Source organism: Oryctolagus cuniculus, chromosome 11, assembly GCF_964237555.1.
Source record: "Oryctolagus cuniculus chromosome 11, mOryCun1.1, whole genome shotgun sequence".
NCBI lineage: Eukaryota > Metazoa > Chordata > Mammalia > Lagomorpha > Leporidae > Oryctolagus > Oryctolagus cuniculus.
Window position 1 is genome coordinate 24,301,436 of NC_091442.1, and position 19,113 is coordinate 24,320,548.

At 54.8% G+C, this 19,113-nt stretch overlaps 1 protein-coding gene across 1 annotated transcript in view; it reads right to left on the bottom strand.

Moving 5' to 3' along the window:
• Positions 1–3,872: 3,872 nt before the first annotated feature.
• Positions 3,873–19,113, bottom strand: part of ZNF341 (zinc finger protein 341) — a 37,083-nt gene continuing 21,842 nt past the window's right edge. Inside the window, exons 10-15 of the mRNA XM_051846161.2 lie at positions 18,461–18,669; positions 12,208–12,304; positions 10,773–10,905; positions 6,830–6,941; positions 6,539–6,609; positions 3,873–5,028 (exon numbers count right to left, since the gene is read on the bottom strand). Coding sequence (XP_051702121.2) covers positions 4,478–5,028; positions 6,539–6,609; positions 6,830–6,941; positions 10,773–10,905; positions 12,208–12,304; positions 18,461–18,669 — 1,173 coding nt within the window. The 3' untranslated portion in view covers positions 3,873–4,477. The remainder of the gene's footprint in view (positions 5,029–6,538; positions 6,610–6,829; positions 6,942–10,772; positions 10,906–12,207; positions 12,305–18,460; positions 18,670–19,113) is intronic.

Genomic DNA, 19,113 nt, shown 5'->3' on the forward strand with positions numbered 1-19,113 from the left:
GAAGCTCTTGGGACTTTGCATCCAGCTGGTGGGGAGATGCAGACCTTGCACTTCTTGTTGTGCTAGCAAAGAACATCATAGTCCCTATATAACTGTGGAAAGTAGGCTAGACCATACTCCATTCCTTTATAAAATGCTAGTTGTTTGCACATGCACACTCACACACACACACACACTCACTCACCACATATACCGTACATGTAGAAACCTGCAAGGGAACTGTTGAGCCAGATTTTTTTTTAAAGATTCTTTTTCAGCCAAAGTAATTTATGATCTCTTGTCTGGTGAATTTGTCCTTCTACTTGTTAAAATCTGAACCTTTGAAAATGTATTGGCCGCTGGCGCCGCGGCTCACTAGGCTAATCCTCCGCCTGCGGGTTCTAGTCCCAGTCGGGGCGCCGGATTCTGTCCCAGTTGCTCCTCTTCCAGTCCAGCTCTCTGCTGTGGCCTGGGAGTGCAGTGGAGGATGGCCCAAGTGCTTGGGCCCTGCACCCCATGGGAGACCAGGAGAAGCACCTGGCTCCTGCCTTCGGATCAGCACAGTGCACCAGCCGCGGTGGCCATTGGAGGGTGAACCAACGGTAAAGGAAGACCTTTCTCTCTGTCTCTCTCTCACTGTCCACTCTGCCTGTCAAAAAAAAAATGTATTGGCAGTAGGTGCATAATATAGAAGATTTTATTCTCATTAAGTGGGAACATGATGTGTTCTGGAATAAAAGGGATGGTTTTGCATACAACAAACCAAGGGTGGTGAACAAAAGCAAAGCAGGGTAAGGAACTAGAGACTGACTGGGGCGGGGCTACTTCAGATTGGCTAAGGAAGGCCTTTCAGGAAAGGACTTTTGGACAAAGGTGAACAGAGGCAGGAAGCCCAGACAGAGGCACTTGCATGTGCAAAGGCCCTGAGGCAGGAATGAGTCCAAGTGATAGAGGCGCAGCAAGAGTGTAGGAGTAGCTGGAGTGGAGAGGAGCAAAGAGTGATGGGAGACAAGGCTGAAGAATCAGGAAGGGGTCACATCTTGTAGAGCTTTGAGAGCCACAGGAAAGCCACTGGGTTTTGTTTGGGGAGAGATCCGAAGCTATAGAAGGTTTTAAACAGGAAAGTGGCATAATCTGATTCAGGCTCCAGGGTTACGTGGCCAGCACTATGGCAGAGCAGGGTAGGCCACCACTTGCAATGCCAGCATCCCATATGGGCGCCGGTTCAACTCCTGGTTACTCTGCTTCTGATCCAGCTCCCTGCTAATGCAGCCAGGAAAGCAGCAGATCATGGCCCAAGTTCTTAGGCCCCTGCCACCCATGTGGGAGACCCAGATGGAGCTCCTGACTCCTGGCTTTGGCCCGGCCCAGCCCTGGCTATTGTAGGCTTTTGAGGAGTCAAACAATGGATGGGAGATTGATCTCCCGCTCCATCCCCTTCCTATCACATTGACTTTCAAATAAACAAATTACTCTCTTCATTTTCCAAAAAGAGGGCAGTAAATAGAAACTTTAAGCACGGGCCCAGCTGCCCCACTTTGCCAGTTAGTCCATTTTTCAGTAAAACTCAGATTTTATGTGCAATGTCCACGTTTTTAATTCCATTTTCCAATTATTTCGGGAGTGCAGCAACACGGAAAGTCTGTATCTACTGCTTGGGTTATTATCCCACCTTCTCTGTTTACTTGTCTCACCTTATTGCTCTGGCCTGGCCTCCAACCTAGGGTGACACAAAGGGAACGCATCTCTACTTCCCCACTGCATTGCATGTTAAATTTCCTACTTTTAAATGTTGGCCCAGGGTAGGCATTCGGCACAGTGGTTAAGGTGCCTCTTAGGATAACCGCATCGTCTATCAGAGTGCCTGCTGTTTGTGTCTGGACTACTCCACTTCTGACACAGCTTCCTGCTGATGCGCACCTCAACGGGCGGCAGATGATGGCCCAGGCCCCCATGGGGGAGATCTCGACTGAGTTCCAGGCTCCTGACTTCAGCCTGGCCCAGCCCCAGCTGCTGCAGGGATTTGTGGAGTGAACCAGTGGATGAAAGACTTCTCTCTGTATCTGTGCTTTCCAAATAAAGGTGGAAATAAACAAATAAAATGAAACGTTGGCTCATGTGTTTCAAACATGAGTGCTGAAGAGGGGGTCCGCTGCCTGGCTTCAGCCCACACACCAAGCTGCAATGTCGGCTTCCTCTGAACCATCCCTGCCCTGGGACAATGACCTCATCAGGAAAGTCCTGTAACTCTCCCCATTCACCTGGGAAACAGGTTCAGAGGTCAAGTGACTTGCTGTCACACAGCTGGGAAGGGGAGGGGCCCGGATTCCAACCCAGCTGTCTGGTGCCCAAGTCCATGATTTTTCTGGGGGCAGAGCGGGACCCCAGGTACCCAGGCTGCCCTCCCATCCAGCATCCTTGGGCTCTGTGAGGGCCCCGGGGGCCTGGAGCAGCTCTGTCTGTGACCCTCGGCTAAGGGCCTTCCCCCTTCTCTCCCCATGTGCTACCGAGGAAGGGATCAGCTAGGGGAATCTAAATATAGTCCCAGCCTCCTCCCCTGCTGTCTAACCCTGTGGCTGCTGAACATTCACCCTGATCTTGATGTGTCCCTTCGCTGCGGCCCGGCTCTGCCTCTTCCCTGCTGCATGTTCCACCTCAGCTGCAAAGTGGGATTAAAAGTGGCACCTCCCTCAGCACGTGGAACAGGTGCACACTCAGTGTCCATTCTCACCAGCCCCAGTAAATGGGGGTGTACAAGGACTGTGACAGGCAGAAGCAACCCAAATGCTACTTTCAACATTTTCCATATGTCATCGTCACAGTTTTAAACAGTGTGTATCACCTCCCTTCATTCCTCCATAAAGTGGAAAGTCCAGATTCCTGAGCTCAATGTTCAAGGCTCACTCTGCTTCGACACCAACCCCTATTTCAATAGAACGAAGTGGAGCAGGCTGCCCTGGCCTGCGTCCCAGCCCTGGCTGACTGACTGTGTGACGTGGGCACAGAGCTCTGGCTCTCTGCGCTTCCACTCCGGCAACTGTGAAACAAGGAGAGGAAAGGCACCCCCGACAGGTTGTGGCGACATGGTGTAAATGGCCTGGGACAGTGCCCATCGTGTGCAGGAGGTGTGAAGAATCAGTGATGGCCTTACCCACTTCCTCCTCTGAAATCCCCAACCCAACAGCCCCCGCACTGTTACACTCCAGGGCTTTGCTGGTGCCTTGCTCTGAACCTGGCAGTCCCTCCTCCACCCATGCATCCACCACTCTGTGCCAAGGCCCAGCTCGAACGACACCCCCTCCACGCAGGCGTCCTGGCCTCTTTTTCAGGCAGAAGTGCATATGGCCCTCACCCTCCCACCACATCTGACCTTTCCTGAGGACATGGGAAGTGGGGCTTGGCTCTGAGCTCCAGCCCTGGGTCCCAAGACAGTTATCTGTGGGGCACACGGCCTTCAGGGGCGCTTGGTGGTCACCCTGACCTGACTACTCTGCTGGGTCCTGCCCTGGCACCTCTCCAAGCCTCAGCCTCCTCTCCTGCAACAGATAAAGTGGGTCAACAGGGGCCAAAGTCCCGCTACTCTTCCCTGCCTCCCCAAGAGCCTGGTATGCTGTGGGAGCTACGGGCACTGACGGCCCCCTGCACGCCCGCCTGGGATGGGCTTCAGGTTCAAGTCCGAGCTCAGGGACCCTGATTTTCACAGGTGACTACAAGTGCCTTCCCCTGGGTGTCCCGCCGACCACGCACTTTAACAACCATTCAGGGGCCGTCAAACCTGCTTCCCCTTGGGACCTCTCCATGTGCCAGGGCCGTGGGACCCATCAGCCTTCAAGTGCTGCCACCTAGGGGCTAATCAAGAAGCTGCCAAGGCTCAGGTCTGAGCCCTTTGGACATGCTGTAATCAAACATTTATTGAGCACTTTCTGAGCCCGGGCACCAGGCCGAGCCCTCTGCACAGCTCTCCACACCGGATCCCCACGACAACCCCAGGAAGTAGCACTATACAAGCCTCACTGTACACATGAGGAGCTGGCTCAGAGAGGGGAGGTGACTTGTCCGAGTTCACACAGCAACTCCTGGGACTGGCAGCAGCTCTGACGCACAGCTGCACTTCCACCGTGACACCTGAGTGCCTCCCAAACGCCTCCATTGCAGCGCTGGGTGGGAGTCTGTGAGGAGCCGTGGGGAAAAGGTCCAACAGAGGACTCCGGACCACGCCCCACCATGGAGGGCTGCCTGGAGGAGGGTGGGCTGACCCCTGGCCTAGACCAGCCAGACCCTGGGCGCGCAGGCATGGCCTTCTCACTCGCCATGCTCTGCCCAGAAGCCACAGGCGGCCCCGCTCCCAAGCCCAGAATGCCACGGGGCACTGTGGCAGCAGAGGGGCAGCGGAGGGCAGTCCAGGCCAGGCCAGACACTCCAAGTGGATTTCTGCCCACAAGGCTCCAGGCGCTGGCTTGAGGCCGACCCACAGGTGCAGACACCATGGGTCCCTCGGTCACTCGGAGGCCTGGATATAGACAGGCACAGCGAGCATGGCACAAGGGCCCTCGGCCCCGGCCTGCAGTTCGGCCAGTGCCAGGTTGGAGCCCAGGCCCTCGGGGTGCCCAGGCACCACCAGCTCAGGGTCCCCGCCTACCGTGCCACCCACCACGATGGACAGCACCGCATCTGGCTCTGCAAAGGGCGTCTTCCCTGGGGCAGCCTCGGCCACCGGCCCAGTCCCGGCATCCTTCAGCTCCTCCAGCCCCAGCGTGTCGGGCAACGAGGTCCCCACTTTGTGTCCACTGGCGCCACCGCCGCCGCCGCTGCTGCTGCTGCTGCGGGGTGCTGCCCTCCTCCGGGGAGGCCGCCGGGCTTGCATGTCCTTGTCCTTTGGGGGGCCCAGGCGGCAACGATGGTCCTTGAGGTATTTGTGGCGGGAAAAGCCCTTGGCGCAGCCGGCACAGCGGAACTTGTAGTTGCCAGTGTGGGCGCGCTGGTGCTCAGCGAGGTGGGCGCGGCGGCTGAAGGACTTGCTGCACATGGCGCATTTGTGGAGTTTCATGCCTGGGGAGGGAGGGGAAGTCGATGGGAGGCTCCCAGACCCTCACCCTGCAACGGTGGCCTGCGCTGGGAATACCATCCAATCTCCTGCACCGCTGGCCGGGCTCCCCTCCACCCATCCCCAACCTCCTCCTCGCCACACTGTCTGTGCCAGCCACACTCACTCTCCTCAAAGGCGCCACGCTGGCTGCTGCCCCGGGGCCTTTGCACTTGCTGTGTCTCTCTGCCTAGAACAGCCTGCCTGAGCTCTAAACCTTGGCTGACCTTGCCAGGTCACCATCATCTCTCACTCTGGCCTGCTGCCTCCCCTGCGCCCTCGGGCCATTCCCCACAGGGCAGCTAGAAAGGTCTTGCTAAAGCCCACAAATGGTCGTGACCCTCCTGCTCCACACACATTAGTGAGACCCAAGTTTCCTATGAAGCCTGTTGCTAACCATCCCCCTCACCTCTCCGCCCCAACTCCTCTCTCCCCCTGCACTGTGCTCCACCTCCCTTCCACTTTTCCTGTCTCAAACACCCCCGGCCTCCCCTGCTAGCACGTGCAGCTCCCTCTGCCGAGAAAACTATCCTGGCCCAGAACTCAGCTCTCGTGTCACCTCCTCCGGGAGCCCTCTCCGATAGCCTCGCTTTCATTCTCTGTCCCATCACCCTGTTTCCACCCTTGCACCCAGCATACAGGGCTACTATGTATCTGCTTATGCACCATCTGGTTTTGTTCTCTCCCCAGGGGCAGCCCCACTGTCTGATGCGTGGAGCTTCTCAAGACTTGCTCTGCCAACGAATCGTGGCACCTCCGCGGCCATGGTGCAGTCACCCCCAGCCCACACTCACCAGGGGCCAGCCACCTTTCAAAAGCCTTCTAGCTCCTTAGCCTCCTGGGAATGGAGGCTCAGAGAAGGGCAGCGACTTGCCTGAGGCCATCCAGCAGGAGGGCAGCAAGGCCAAGACTCAGCCCCAGTGGCCGGGTTTGGAAAGCAGTAGAAGATGGCCCAAGTCCTTGGGCCCCTGCACCCATGTGGGAGACCCAGAAGCAGCTCTGGGCTCCTGACTTCAGCCTGGCTCAGCTCCAGCCGCTGCGGCCATGTAGGGAATGAACTAGTGGATGGAAGTCCTCTCTCTGTCTCTCTCTGCCTCTGTTACTTTGCCTTTCAAATAAATAAAATAAATCTTAAAAAAAAAAAAAAGGAAAGGAAAATTTCCTTCTATCCAGAGTACAGGAAAGTGGGGAGTGCTCAGGAGACCCCTGCCCAGCCAAGGAATCCTCCGGCCACACCTTGGCGCCAGCTGGAACCTGATCCCCTGCACTCCGGATCTGCATCCCTTAATACCAGGCACCACGGATGGTCAGCTGCCCCCTCGGCCTGGGCGGCCGCGTCTGCTCCATTGTTGTGCGCCCCAGCTGGCTCCAGCCACACGAGTGCTAGTCTGCCGGCCGGCTGGGATGCTCCAGGCAGGGACCGGACGCCTCGGGGGTGTGTCTGCCCACCCCAGGGAGCCTGAGCTGAGCTCTTACCAGAGTGGGACAGGATGTGAGCCTTCAGCTTGTCAGGCCGGTTGAACTCCTTACTGCAGCCAGTGTGCGTCCTGGAACCCAAAGCCACCGGTCAGGGGCAGTCACCACACTCAGGACCCCCGCGCTGGCCCCTCCGCTCGGCAGCAGGGTGGGGAGAGAGGCGGGCAGGGGCCAGGACAGGATGACGGGAGAGAGGCCTTTTGCTCTCGGGCCCGATGTCCTTCTGTGCCACCTGCCCTGGCAGTCCTCCTGGAGCCCCGCCCCCAGCCCCTCGGTGCAGCCTCTACTCACGAGAACGGACACTTGTATTTCTTGAAGGGCTCATGGATCAACATGTGCCTCTTCAGTTTGTCCTTGCGGTTGAACGCGGACTCACACACCGAGCACTTGTAGGGCTTCTCTCCTGCAGGAGACACAGTCAGGGAGGGCGGGGGTCCCCTGAGAGCGAATCACGGGGTCCCCAGGGCCCCTGGCACAGCAGCTCCTCTAGGGAAGTGTTGGGGGTGCAGAAATAGTCTGTCTCGTTGCTTGTGAGTTTTTAAAGAATTATTTGAAAGACAGAGAGAGAAAGAAATCTTCCACCCACTGGCTCATGCTCCAGATGCCCACAACAGCTGGGGCTAGGAACGGACGCAGGTATCTGGGGAGTGGACCAGTGGATAGATCAGGCTTCTCTCTGTCTCTCCCTCTCTCTCTGTTGCTCTGCCTTTCAAATAAGTAAATCATCTTAAAAAAAAAATGTAAGAGTTTATCATTATCCAATTTTGTCGGTAGGAAGTTCAGAGGGGCGCTGTGACTTGCTCGTGGTCTACAGCCTGCGGCTGGGGGAGCGGAGACCCTGGCCCGGCAGTTCTCCAGAGACTGCTAAGCTACACCAGGTCTTCCTGCTGCTGAACCATCCTGGGGGCTGCGGGAGGAAGGGCAGCTCCGACCTGCTGGGGCCCAGGGCCGCCTGAGTAGGCCTCCAGAAACCCAGGGAGGGACCTGCACAGCTCTTGTGCGGCCACCGCCTGCCCTTCGGAGAAGGCAATTCCAGGGCAGATCTGGTTTCCTGCCTCTGTTTCCCCTCTATTCTCCCTGCGGGATGAGTACAGGACTCTTGAAAAATGCCAACCCAGTCGGTTACAGGAGTCTGGTCCTTACCACGGAATGTTACGCAGCTATTAAAAAGGTGAAGGTCAATCTGTGTCCCCTGACTTGGAGACTTCTCAGACAGACTGCTGGGGGCGGGGGAGCTGGCGTGGCGCAGCGGGGTAAGCTCCTGCCTGCAACCAGCATTCCGTTTCGGAGCCACAGTTCACGTCCTGGCTGCTGCACTTCCGATCCAGCTCTCTCATGTGCCTGGGAAAGCAGGGGATGATGGCCCAAGTACTGGGGCCCCTGTCACCCACACAGGAGACACAGATGCAGCTCCTGGCTCCTGGTGTCACCTGGCCTAGACCTGGCTGTTGCGACCATCTGTGACATTACCAGCAGATGGAAGAACTCCCTGTCACCCTGCCTTTCAAATAAATAAATCTAAAAAAAAATAAAAATAAAAAAACCTGCCAGGGGGAAAAGAAAGATGTAGAACAGCTTGCCAGTCCTGTTTTTGTTAGGCAAACATCATCCCCACACACCCCGACCCCTGCGGCAAAGCCCTGGCCACGTGCGTTTGTGTAAACCCCAAAGAGGCAGGCAGGAGGGTGGGGAGTGGGGACACCAAACTGTCACTAGCAGCGAGGCTGTGCGGGGCTAACGTCTCACCCTACGCTCTGTGCTGCTTCCATTTTTACAGTAATTACATAGCACTTCTGAATAAGTTTTAAAAACTAGAGAAATTTGGTAATGTTTATCAAAATTACCATCCATAGGCTTTGCTTATTTCTTACAGTGATAAAATAGGCCTGAAGTACAGACACCTGTTTTGCACAGCTTCAAATGTCCAGTTCAGTGGCACAGAGAGCAGTGTTTTGGGCCACCATCACCACCATCTGCCCCCAGAGCGGTTTCCCCCAGACCGACTCAGGAGACTGCAGCCCAGCAGTCGCGCGGCTAGGAATATGCGCACTACAGATAACGCTCCCCGGAGCCTGCCAAGGAACCCGCAGAGCACTGTGTGCACAAACCAAAGCAGAAAATGAATTCAGGGAACAGAGGAATACTATGCAGCTGTGAAAAAGAATGTGCTGTGAGGGAACCTCTTCAAAGCACACCAGCTGCTCCTTTGTGCTGAAGTAAGCAACTATGTCGTCCAGGTGCGAAATAAAGCTAGACTAACCCGGACAGACCACTAACAAAAGTTACCCTTGGGGAGGGGAATCAGAAGTATTTTGAAAGGGCTGGTGCTGTGGTGTGGTGGGTAAAGCCACCACCTGCAACGCTACCATACCATGTGAGAGCCAGATCGAGTCCTGGCTGCGCCAGTTTTTTTTTTTTTTTTTTTTTAAGATTTTTTTTATTATTTACTTGAAAGTCAGAGTTACACAGAGAGAGAAGGAGAAGCACAGAGGGAGAGAGAGAGAGAGAGAGAGAGAGGTCTTCCATCTGCTGGTTCACTCCCCAGATGGCCATAACAGCCAGAGCTGCGCCGATCTGAAGCCAGGCGCTTCTTCTGGGTCTCCCACATGGGAGCAGGAGCCCAAGGGCTTGGGCCATCTTCTACTGCTTTCCCAAGCCATAGCAGAGAGCTGGATCGGAAGTGGAGCAGCCGGGACTAGAACCGGCGCCCATATGGGATACCGGCACCAAAGGCAGTAGCTTTTCCCGCTACGCCACAGTGCCGGCCCCTGCTCCAGTTCTGATCCAGCTCCCTGCTAATGTGCCTGGGAAAGCAGCAGAAAATAGCACAAGCCCTTGGGCCCCCGCACCCACGTGGGAGACCCAGATAGAGTTCAAGAATCCTGGTCATTGCAGCTATTTGGGAAGTAAACCAGTAGATGGAAGACCTCTCTCTCTCTCTCTCTCTCTCACTCACTCAGCCTTTTAATTAAACAAATACATCTTTTAAAAATACTAGTTTGCAAACTACCAATTATAAGTTACAATCTGTTGGTGGCTGTTTTAAAAATTAAAATTGAAGGGTGAGCACCACAGTGCGGTGGATTAAGCCACCACCTGCAACATCAGCATCCGACATCAGAGTGCCTGGTTCAAGTTCTGGCTGCTCCATTTCTGATCCAACTCCCTGGAAACAGCAAATGAGGACCCAAATATTTGAGGGCCCTGCTACTCCTGTGGGACATCCAGCTGGAAATCTTGGCTCCTGACTTCAGCGTGGCCTAACCCTACCTACTACGGCCATTTGGGAAGTGATTCTCTATCACTCTGCCTCTCAAATAAATAATAAATCTTAAAAAAAAATCAAAATTGTGGGGCCGGCAATATGGTATAACAGGTTAAGCCTCTGCCTGCAGGGCTGGCATCCCATATGGGAACTGGTTCCACTTCTGACCCAGCTCTCTGCTAATGCGCCTGGGAAAGTGGTGGAAGATGGCCCAAGTGCCCAGGCCCCTGTTCCCACGTGGGAACCCATGTGACACCTGGAGGAAGCACCTGGCTCCTGGCTCCAGCCTCGTCCAGCCCTGGCCGTTTTGGGCATTTGAGGGGTGAACCAGCAGATGGAAAATCTCTCCCTTTTTCCTCTTTTCTCTGTAACTGCCTTTCAAATAAATCTAAAAATTAAATTAAATTAAAATTAACAGGACAGCATTGAAAATATTGCTTTTGTTAAACTTTTATTTCAATATGCTCCGTGTATATATATATGTTTCCTGGGTTGCAATATGAAATATTTTTAATCACAGTTAAAAAAATTCAAAAATACTATCCATCTGAGAGGAGGGAGGATTTGTTTTAATTATGCTTTTGTTGTATCAAGAATTTCCTCAATATTTAGATACTCTTCAATGAAAAAAAGTTAATTAAAAGTTTTAATTGATAAAAAGCATTTAAAGGTAAAACGTCAAAGTGTTTCAACTGAGGAGCCAAGGAAACAGGGTTTGGTACAGGTGCGAATCCAGGGCCCAGGGTGGTCCGAGGGTGCCGAGTGCCGAGGGCACAGTCCAGAACCCCCCCACCTGCCTCCAGCTGTTCATCTCTGCTTGGAGGTGATGGGGACCCCACGTGGGGGAGGGAGGCAGGGGAGCAAGAGGCCGGGAAGGAGAGGAGCAGAGGTGGGCGGGCACTGGGGAGCGTGGCAGGAGAGGGCCAGGCAGAACGCCAGAGAAAGGAGGCGGCGAGGGCTGGTACCCACCTGAGTGGATGTGAGCGTGCAGTTTGAGGTAGTGCTCCCGCCGGAAGAATTTCTTGCACACCTGGCACTTGAACCTGCCCCCACTGCCATGGGTGGGCAGGTGGCGCCGCAGGTACCGTTCGCAGGGAAACACCTAGGGGACCAGACGCAGCTGCTTCAGCTCGGACTCACCAGGCACCCCTTCCCTCGTCACCTTCTGAGCGTAAGGGGTCCCTGGTTTCCAGCCCCTTTCTGTCCACCAGGGCCAGGGCCACCGCGTCAGCCAGCCTAAACGTCCTGTTCCGAGCTCCTGCCCAGGACAGTGTTCTCACACACAGGGCCTTGCTCTCTCAGCCTGGCAAACTCCTCCTCCTCCTCCTTCGAGGCCCAACTCAGGTGTCACTGCTTCTGGGAAGCCTTCCCTGATGCCCAGGTGCTCTGCCAGCCAAGGCAAGCTCTGCCTCTGGCTGTCCACCCGGCCACTGTGAAAGTCAGCATTGACCCACAGGTTACAGCTCTCTACTTATGCCGGAGACTCCAGAGGGCAGAGGGGGCTCTTACCCCCAGCACAGGGCCTGAGTCGAATGACTGACAAGCAAAGGAATAAAGGGAAAAAAATGGAGACATCACTAAAGAAATGAGTGGGAAGGTATTAAAACGCTGGAAAACACAGGGGCCAACATCTCTTTCCCACCCACGCAGCACAGAGAAGCGATCAAGGGTGCAGACCCAGCCACCCCACGTCCTGGCCCCATCATTTCCCAGCTGGGCCATCTTTCTGTGCCTTGATTTCCCCGCCTGTAGAACAGGGATAGTAACAGCCCACCTACCCTCGGGGGCGAAATGAGTCAATTCAGGTAAAAATGCTCACATTCGATTTGTGGCACCTCTTACTCAGACCACAAATTCCAAAGTCCAAAACGAGGCTGTATAATTGGAAACATCTAGAATGATGCCCAAGTGAAGCCAGGGCTGTCTCGGAAAGTGTGCCACATCAGGTTGCAAGAAAACCAGGAGCTGAACACACGAGCGAGACGTGAGCAGCACAATCCAGGCTGCAGGGGACGCCAGGGGACCCATGGCCCCTTTTCTGCCACAGATAAATTAAAACAACAAAGAAAGGTGGCGGGGAGTCTGGAGATCAGTGGGACTTTCATGGTGTCAATCAATTGCACCCTGCAGACAGGATTTAAATGAACTTGACACAAATGACGAGGCTTCATGACGATGGAATATGGAACACTTCCTGGATGGCAGATGATATTGGGAACAGGCTTTTGGGAGCGCCTTTGGGGCCATGGAAAAGAACCCAAATAACAGGGACAATGACGCACAGGGAAGCAAGGAGGCCGCTCATCGGCCCCCGGGCAGCCACTGAGCCCTGCACGCCCTGTGTGGGAGCGGAGGGAGGGAGCAGGCGTGCACCCCGAGGCCCTGGGAGAAGGGCGGCACCCACCTTCTGGCAGTGCGGGCAGGGGAAGTTGTGAGTGGCCGTCTGCAGGTGGTGCTCCAGGGCCCCGGGGGTGGAGTACCTGTTGACGCACTTGACACACCTGGGGGGAAGGAGCAGGGCAGGTGAGGGAGGAGACCCAGCAGCCAGGGAACTGTGCCCCCCACCACACCCCCAGTGCCCAGGCCCAACCCTGCAGGCAAAATCCTATTTAATTCATTCTCTAATCTGTCCCCTTGGCTCACTTGCCACTACCTCCATCCTCATCACCATCGTCACTCATCCGACATGTGCGGTAACCCCGACACTGGCCTCTCTGTCAGCATCTGCCCACTGTGGTCCATCCACCACTGGGCAGCCAGCGGAGACTTTGAAAATAAAACCGGGGAGGGGGAGCGGGGGAGGGGGAGGCAGGTAAAGCTGCCGCATGCAGTGCGGCATCCCACATGGTCACCAGTTCGAGTCCCAGCTGCTCCACTTGCTATCTAGCTCTCTGTTATGGCCTGGGAAAGCAGCAGAAGATGGCCCACATCCTTGGGCCCCTGCACCCATGTGAGAGACCTGGAAGAAGCTCCTGGCTCCTGGCTTTGGATTGGCGCAGCTCCGGCCATTGCAGCCATTTGGGGAGTGAACCAGTGCATGGAAGACCCCTTTAGAGCTCTCTGCTTCTGCCTCTCTGTAACTCTTTCAAATAAATAAATAACTCTTGAAAGAGAGAGAGAGAGAGAGAGAGAGGGAGAGAGGGAGAGAGGGAGAGAGGGAGAGAGGGAGGAAGAATAAAGAAAAGAAAACCAGGAGCCTCCGCTGTGGTGCAACAGGCTAAGCTGCTGCCTGTGATGCCGGATCCCATATGGGTACTGGATGGAGGCCCTGCTGCTCCACTTCCAATCCAGCTCCCTGCTAATGGGCCTGGGAAAGCAGCAGAGGATGACCCAAGTGCTTGGGCCTCTGCACCCACGAGGGAGACCCGGATGAAACTCCAGGTTCTTGGCTTTGTCCTAGCTCAGCTCTGGCTGTTGCTACCATTTGGGGAGTGAACCAGAAGATGGAAGATCTCTCTCTCTCTCTCTGTAACTCTGCCTCTCAAAAAAATAAATAATAATAAGTAAATAAATCTTGAAAAGAAAAGAAAACGGGGGTGGGCATACAGCGTGCAGCTGAGATGCCGTCACCCATGCTGGAGTGCCTGGGTTTAAGCCCGGGTTCTGACTCCTGACTCTGGCTTCCTGCTATTGTGCACCCTGCGGGGCAGCAGGTGATGGCCCCACGGCAGACCAGGACTGAGTTCCAGGTTCCCAGCTTCGGCCTGGCCCAGCCTCAGCTGTTACGGACACTTGGGATATGAACCAGTAAATGGAAGATCTGTCTGTTTCTCTGCCTCTGAATGAAAATCTAAAAAAGTTTTCAAAAAACGAAAACCAGTCACACTGTTGCTTACAGCTCCCCAGCAGGAGTGCCAGGCCTCTACCTGAGCCTCGCAGACCTCATCTGCCCCCACCCCCCACCTCACCCTCTGCCACCTGGGCCTCCTGCCACTCCTTGACACACTGAGCTCATCCCACTTCAGCACCCTTGCACTGTGTTCCAGTACCTGGAACACTCTTCCCTAGGTCGCCCAGGCAGTAACCTCTCTTCCTGTCTCAGCTCAGATGCCACCTCCTCAGAGAGGCCCTCCTCGGCCATCTCAGGTTGTCCCCAGGGCCAACCTCTATCGAGTCACCCGGTTCTATCTTCTTCTGAGCACTTATTCTCTGGAATCATGTATTTGCTCACTTGGCTATGATCTGTCTCCCCCAGTAGTGAAGGGTCACATCTTTCCTGACCACAGCTTGGTCGGAGCACTGGTGGGAATCCGTTACAGGAAGGAGATCTGGGCCCGGCTGCCTCCTGTGATCCTACATCCTCAGCTACAGAGTGGAACAGGACTCCCAATGGACCGCCTTTCATTCATACGTAAGATGATCACCGAGCCAGAGGACACTCCTGTACCAGACGCGGTCTTTCTTCTCACCGCTGTGACGGCAAAAGCGCCTTTCAAACAGCAGTTCCAGGCCAGGAGCCACTAGGAAGGGAGAGAAGGGGACCATCTCCAACAAGGGACAGGAGAGGACAGTCACGGGTAGGCGGGTGAATCGTGCTGAACACAGAAACACGAGCCCTGTTTGAACCCAGGAAACCTCGGACAGGCTGCACCTGCGGCACCACACTAGGACACCCACACACTAAAAGCCCCAGAGGGCAGGAGAGGAAGAGGAGTCGGGTGGGAGGGCGGCCCTCCCACGGTGGGGTGAGGCAGGACAGATCTCCCAGGTTTCAAGGGGACGAGGAGACAGGTTGCATGGTGAGGCAGTTTAGCAATAGCCATGAAAATTAAAAAGCCTTGCCAGTGACGCCACCTTAACCAGGTCACCCAAAAGGTGGCGTCCCCAGCGATGGGACAGGTCAACACCATGTACCTCCCGAGCTGGGGCACAGAGCAGGATACCGCGTCACCTCTGATGATCCCGCCCCAGGCGAAACCAGGCCATGCCAACCCCAGGACGCGCTCTGTAACTCGTCTGTACTCGTCAGTAACGCCAAGGTCGCGACACACAAAGGCGGCATGAGGAAGCGTTCCCACATAAAGGAGGCCAACCTGAATGCGACATGTGGCCTGGGGGTGGCTCCTGGGCCAGGGAAAGCAAGTTCCACTTTTTCTGTAAAGGATGGTATTGGGAAAACCAGAGACTTGTGAGTAGGGCCTGCAGATGAGCTAACAGAACTGTCCTGCTGTCACCTCCTGATCTTGAGAACCCCACAGTGCTTACGTAAAAGGTTACTCTTGCTTCAGGAAATGCACACTGAGCGGGCACCGTGTCTACAGGTCCCTCTCAGTCGGCTGCGGCACGGTGCTACAGCCGGGAAATCTGGGTGAAGGGCACCTGTGGGAATTCTCTGTCCCATCTGTGGAACTTCTCTGGAAGTCTGGAATTATGCTCAAATAAAAAGTTTAGAAAGAACACTTCTGGGAGCCGCTGCTGTGGTGTGGTGGATAAAGCTGCCACTGGCAGCACTGGCACCCCTTATAGGTGTCAGTTCGAGTCTCAGCTGCTACACTTCCAACCCAGCTTCCTGCTAATGCATCTGGGAAAGCAGCAGAAGATGGCCCAAGTCCTTGGGTCCCGATACCCACATGGGAGACCTGGAAGAAGCTCCTGGATCCTGGCTTTGGTCTGGCTCATCTCCAGCTGCTGTGGCCATTTGGAGTGTGAACCAGTGGATGGAAGACCTCTCTCTCTCTCTTTGTCTCTCCCTCACTCTAATTCTGACTTCCAAATAAATAAACAAAATCTTTAAAAAGCTTTACAAAAAGAAAGAATACTTCTAGATCAAGACTGCCGGTGATATGAGGAAGTGAGTCAGGGTGGATGGAGACCCCACGTGCACAGAGCGGTTATTTTGTGAAGTGGGTTATTAATCTTTTTCAGGACCCCCTTGGGTCTCTGACCCACAAAATCACTTCTAGGAACTGGCAAATGAGCAAAGATGCATGCCTGAAGTTGTTCCCTGCAGTACCGTTTATAATAATGACAAACTGGAAGCAGCCCAATTATCCAGTAATCAGGGAGGTTTAAATAAATCACCGCACATCCGTGTGCAACAGAATCCTGCGGAGCCGCTTCCCAGAGCGAGGCGAGTCTGCGTCATGGAAACACAAACACGGCCACGCTACAGGTGTCAGAAGCGTCAGTGCCAGTGCACATGCAGCCATGAACTTGCTGTCTGCCTGTCTTGTGCAGCAAACAATGGGGTCAGGCATTTCAGCACACCCAGCAAGGGCTGGGGGTCACCCGACTCCTGATCTGTGTGTCTCAATGTTGCAGAGCCAGACCAAAGGACAGAGACCCAGAGGGTAACAGTGTTTTCTTCAGGTAACAGCATTTGGGTTTTCACGAGGGCTAAAAACCCTTTTCTCTGTATGGAAAGTGGACAATTTTCATTAAAAAAAATCAGTATTATTTTTAAAGGAAAAACAATCTGGCATAGGAATAGCGGCACAGAGACTGCACTTCAGCGCTTTGGGAAGATGCGTGTAAGCAGGCCAGGGCGCCCCGGCCCGGGGCCTGGGTCTCTAAGATGCCACACACCTGCTCAGATGCTGCTGTGGGAGACCAACGCGCGCGTTGCTGAAGCCACAGTTATTCCGGTTCTCTACTGTACGCAGTGACACCAGTATCTAAACAGTACGATAATAATAATTGCAGCAATCACATTTATTGGGCCCCTACTATGACCCGGGCACCGAGTCTACATGGCTCGTACTTGATCTTTACAAATATTCCAATAGGGCAGGCACTAAGGTGATCCCATTGCACAGATGAGAAGATAGAGGCCAACAGTGGACAAATGCCCTGCTCAACAGAGCCCTCTCTGTTACCTACGGCATCATTCCCGCCTCAGGCTGCCCAGCTGGTATCCTGGCCTGCCTGCTACTTCTGGGCCAGGGCAGTAGCACATCACAGCAAGCACTGCCTCCCACGCATTCACATTGGACGCTCCAGGTATTTACTTATCTGTGAATCCCAGAAGCCTCCCCCAGGATGGGAGGGGGCCCCATCAACAGAGGTGACCAGCCAATTCCCTGCAGGTACAGGTGCGCCCAGCAAAGTAGAAGCCATCCTAACACGAGAGCACTCACGAGGGAACTGGAACGAGTCCCCAGACAAACTCTGCACCGCACACCGGGCTTTGTGAAGCAGCAGCCCCCAGATGACAGGCGGCACACGCAAGGATGCGTGAAGTCACGAAATCGATGTTGCATACACACAGCTATGGCCATCGCCAAGGGAGGGGCTGGAAGAGGGGCCGGGAGACCACCAAGGGAGAGAGACCAGACAAGGGCGACAGCAGGATCGATGGCTCCAGGGGGAATGCCCGGAAGATCTTAAAGATGGAACGCGTGCGCAGACCTGCGGGGGCCTGCTTCATTCCTGCCAGAGACGCCCTCTGCACAGCTGCCATGAAAGAACAAGGAGGACAGGACAGCAGAAAAAACAGCCCCGCAGAAAACCTGCATGCGACAGCCGTCGGAGTACAGCTTCCACTTTAACCCAAGCGACAGGTGGTGTAATGCAAACCAATCTTAGCTGTATGATTTTCTGCTTGCATTTATGTCCTTGTTCCTTCCTTTCCCATCCTAAGAAAGCAGTATACTGTGCCGACTGTCACCTAAACTTGACAGCTAATAAGATAAAACAAAAGTCTGAATCTTTCATTTTTTTTTAGTTTAGAAAAAATATATACCGAAACTTTTTGCTCCTATGTATGAAGAAATGGTGCTTTCTCCTTTAAGATAAAGTTGAGGGCCGGCGCCGTGGCTCACTAGGCTAATCCTCCGCCTTGCGGCACCGGCACACCGGGTTCTAGTTCCGGTTGGGGCACTGGATTCTGTCCCGGTTGCCCCTCTTCCAGGCCAGCTCTCTGCTGTGGCCCGGGAGGGCAGTGGAGGATGGCCCAAGTGCTTGGGCCCTGCACCCCATGGGAGACCAGGAGAAGCACCTGGCTCCTGCCATTGGATTAGCGCGGTGCGCTGGCCGTAGTGCGCCGGCCGCGGCAGCCATTGGAGGGCGAACCAACGGCAAAGGAAGACCTTTCTCTCTGTCTCTCTCTCTCACTGTCCACTCTGCCTATCCCCAAAAAAAAAAAAAAAAAAAAAATAATAATAATAATAATAAAAAGATAAAGTTGAGGGGCCAGTGCTGTGGTGCAGTGGGTTAACGCCCTGGCCTGCAGTGCCAGCATCCCATATGGGTGCCAGTTTAAGACCTGGCTGCTCCTTTTCTGATCCAGCTCTCTATTGTGGCCCGGGAAAGCAGTACAAGATGGCCCAAGCCCTTGGGCCCCTGCACCAGCGTGGGAGACCCAAAGGAAGCTCCTGGCTCCTGGTTTCAGATCGGCGCAGCTCCGGCCGTTGTGGCCATCTGGGGAGTGAACCAGTGGATAGAAGACCTCTCTCTCTCTGCCTCTCCTCTGCGTAACTCTTTCAAATAAATAAATACATCTTTTTAAAAAATAAATAAAGTTGAAGGACAAGCTAAGGAGAGCCAAGATCTTTTCCTCCACCAGTGCCAACAGCCAGAACCCACTCTGGTGACACAGACCCGAGCCTCAGGCCAGTCTCCTGTGGGGCGTCTGGTCCTGGGGCATGAGAACCCGCAAGGCCCCGGAGTGTGGGGATCCCTGCCTCCCCACCGCCCGCCCGCCCCGGGGAGACGCTCACTTGTAGATGGTGCTGTCCTTGCGGGAGCTGTGCTGTGGCAGGAGGCTGTGGGAGTACTGGTGCACGCCCAGGTCGTACAGCGAGGGGAAGTCCTTGCCACAGAGGTGGCAGCGGTAGCTCAGCTCCTCCTGGTGGCTCTTGATGTGCTCCAGAAACGTGTCGAGCTTCGGGAAGGTCTGCGCGCAGCTGGCCACCACGCACTTGTACACCTGGAGGGGAGACGTCGGGGCTGGGGAGGGGCAGCACAGCTGCTGTCCGGCAAGCCTGGCCCAGATCCTCACCCGCCTCTAAGGTGTCACTGATGGGCATCACGGGTTTTTGCCAGGTGGAGGAGGTAACCCCAACGGCACAGGCTTTGTCGTCCAAGGACACCCACCACACTGCTTCTAACTCCACAGACTGACTCCGGGCTTCCTCTCCCCCGCTGAGTCACCCACAGTGCAGACATCCACTCACGTCCTGCACTCAACCGGCTTTGTCCTCCTTCCACTTCCCCCACTAATGAGTTAAGTGGAGTCCTGAATCCCGTTAGGAGTATCCTTTGTACATTTTTGTTATTTTGAAAACGGTACTTCGATTCGCAGTGTAGACTCCCAGCTGTCTACACAACATCACACACTCCTCCTTCCTAACAGTTGAACCCTGCTATCCCC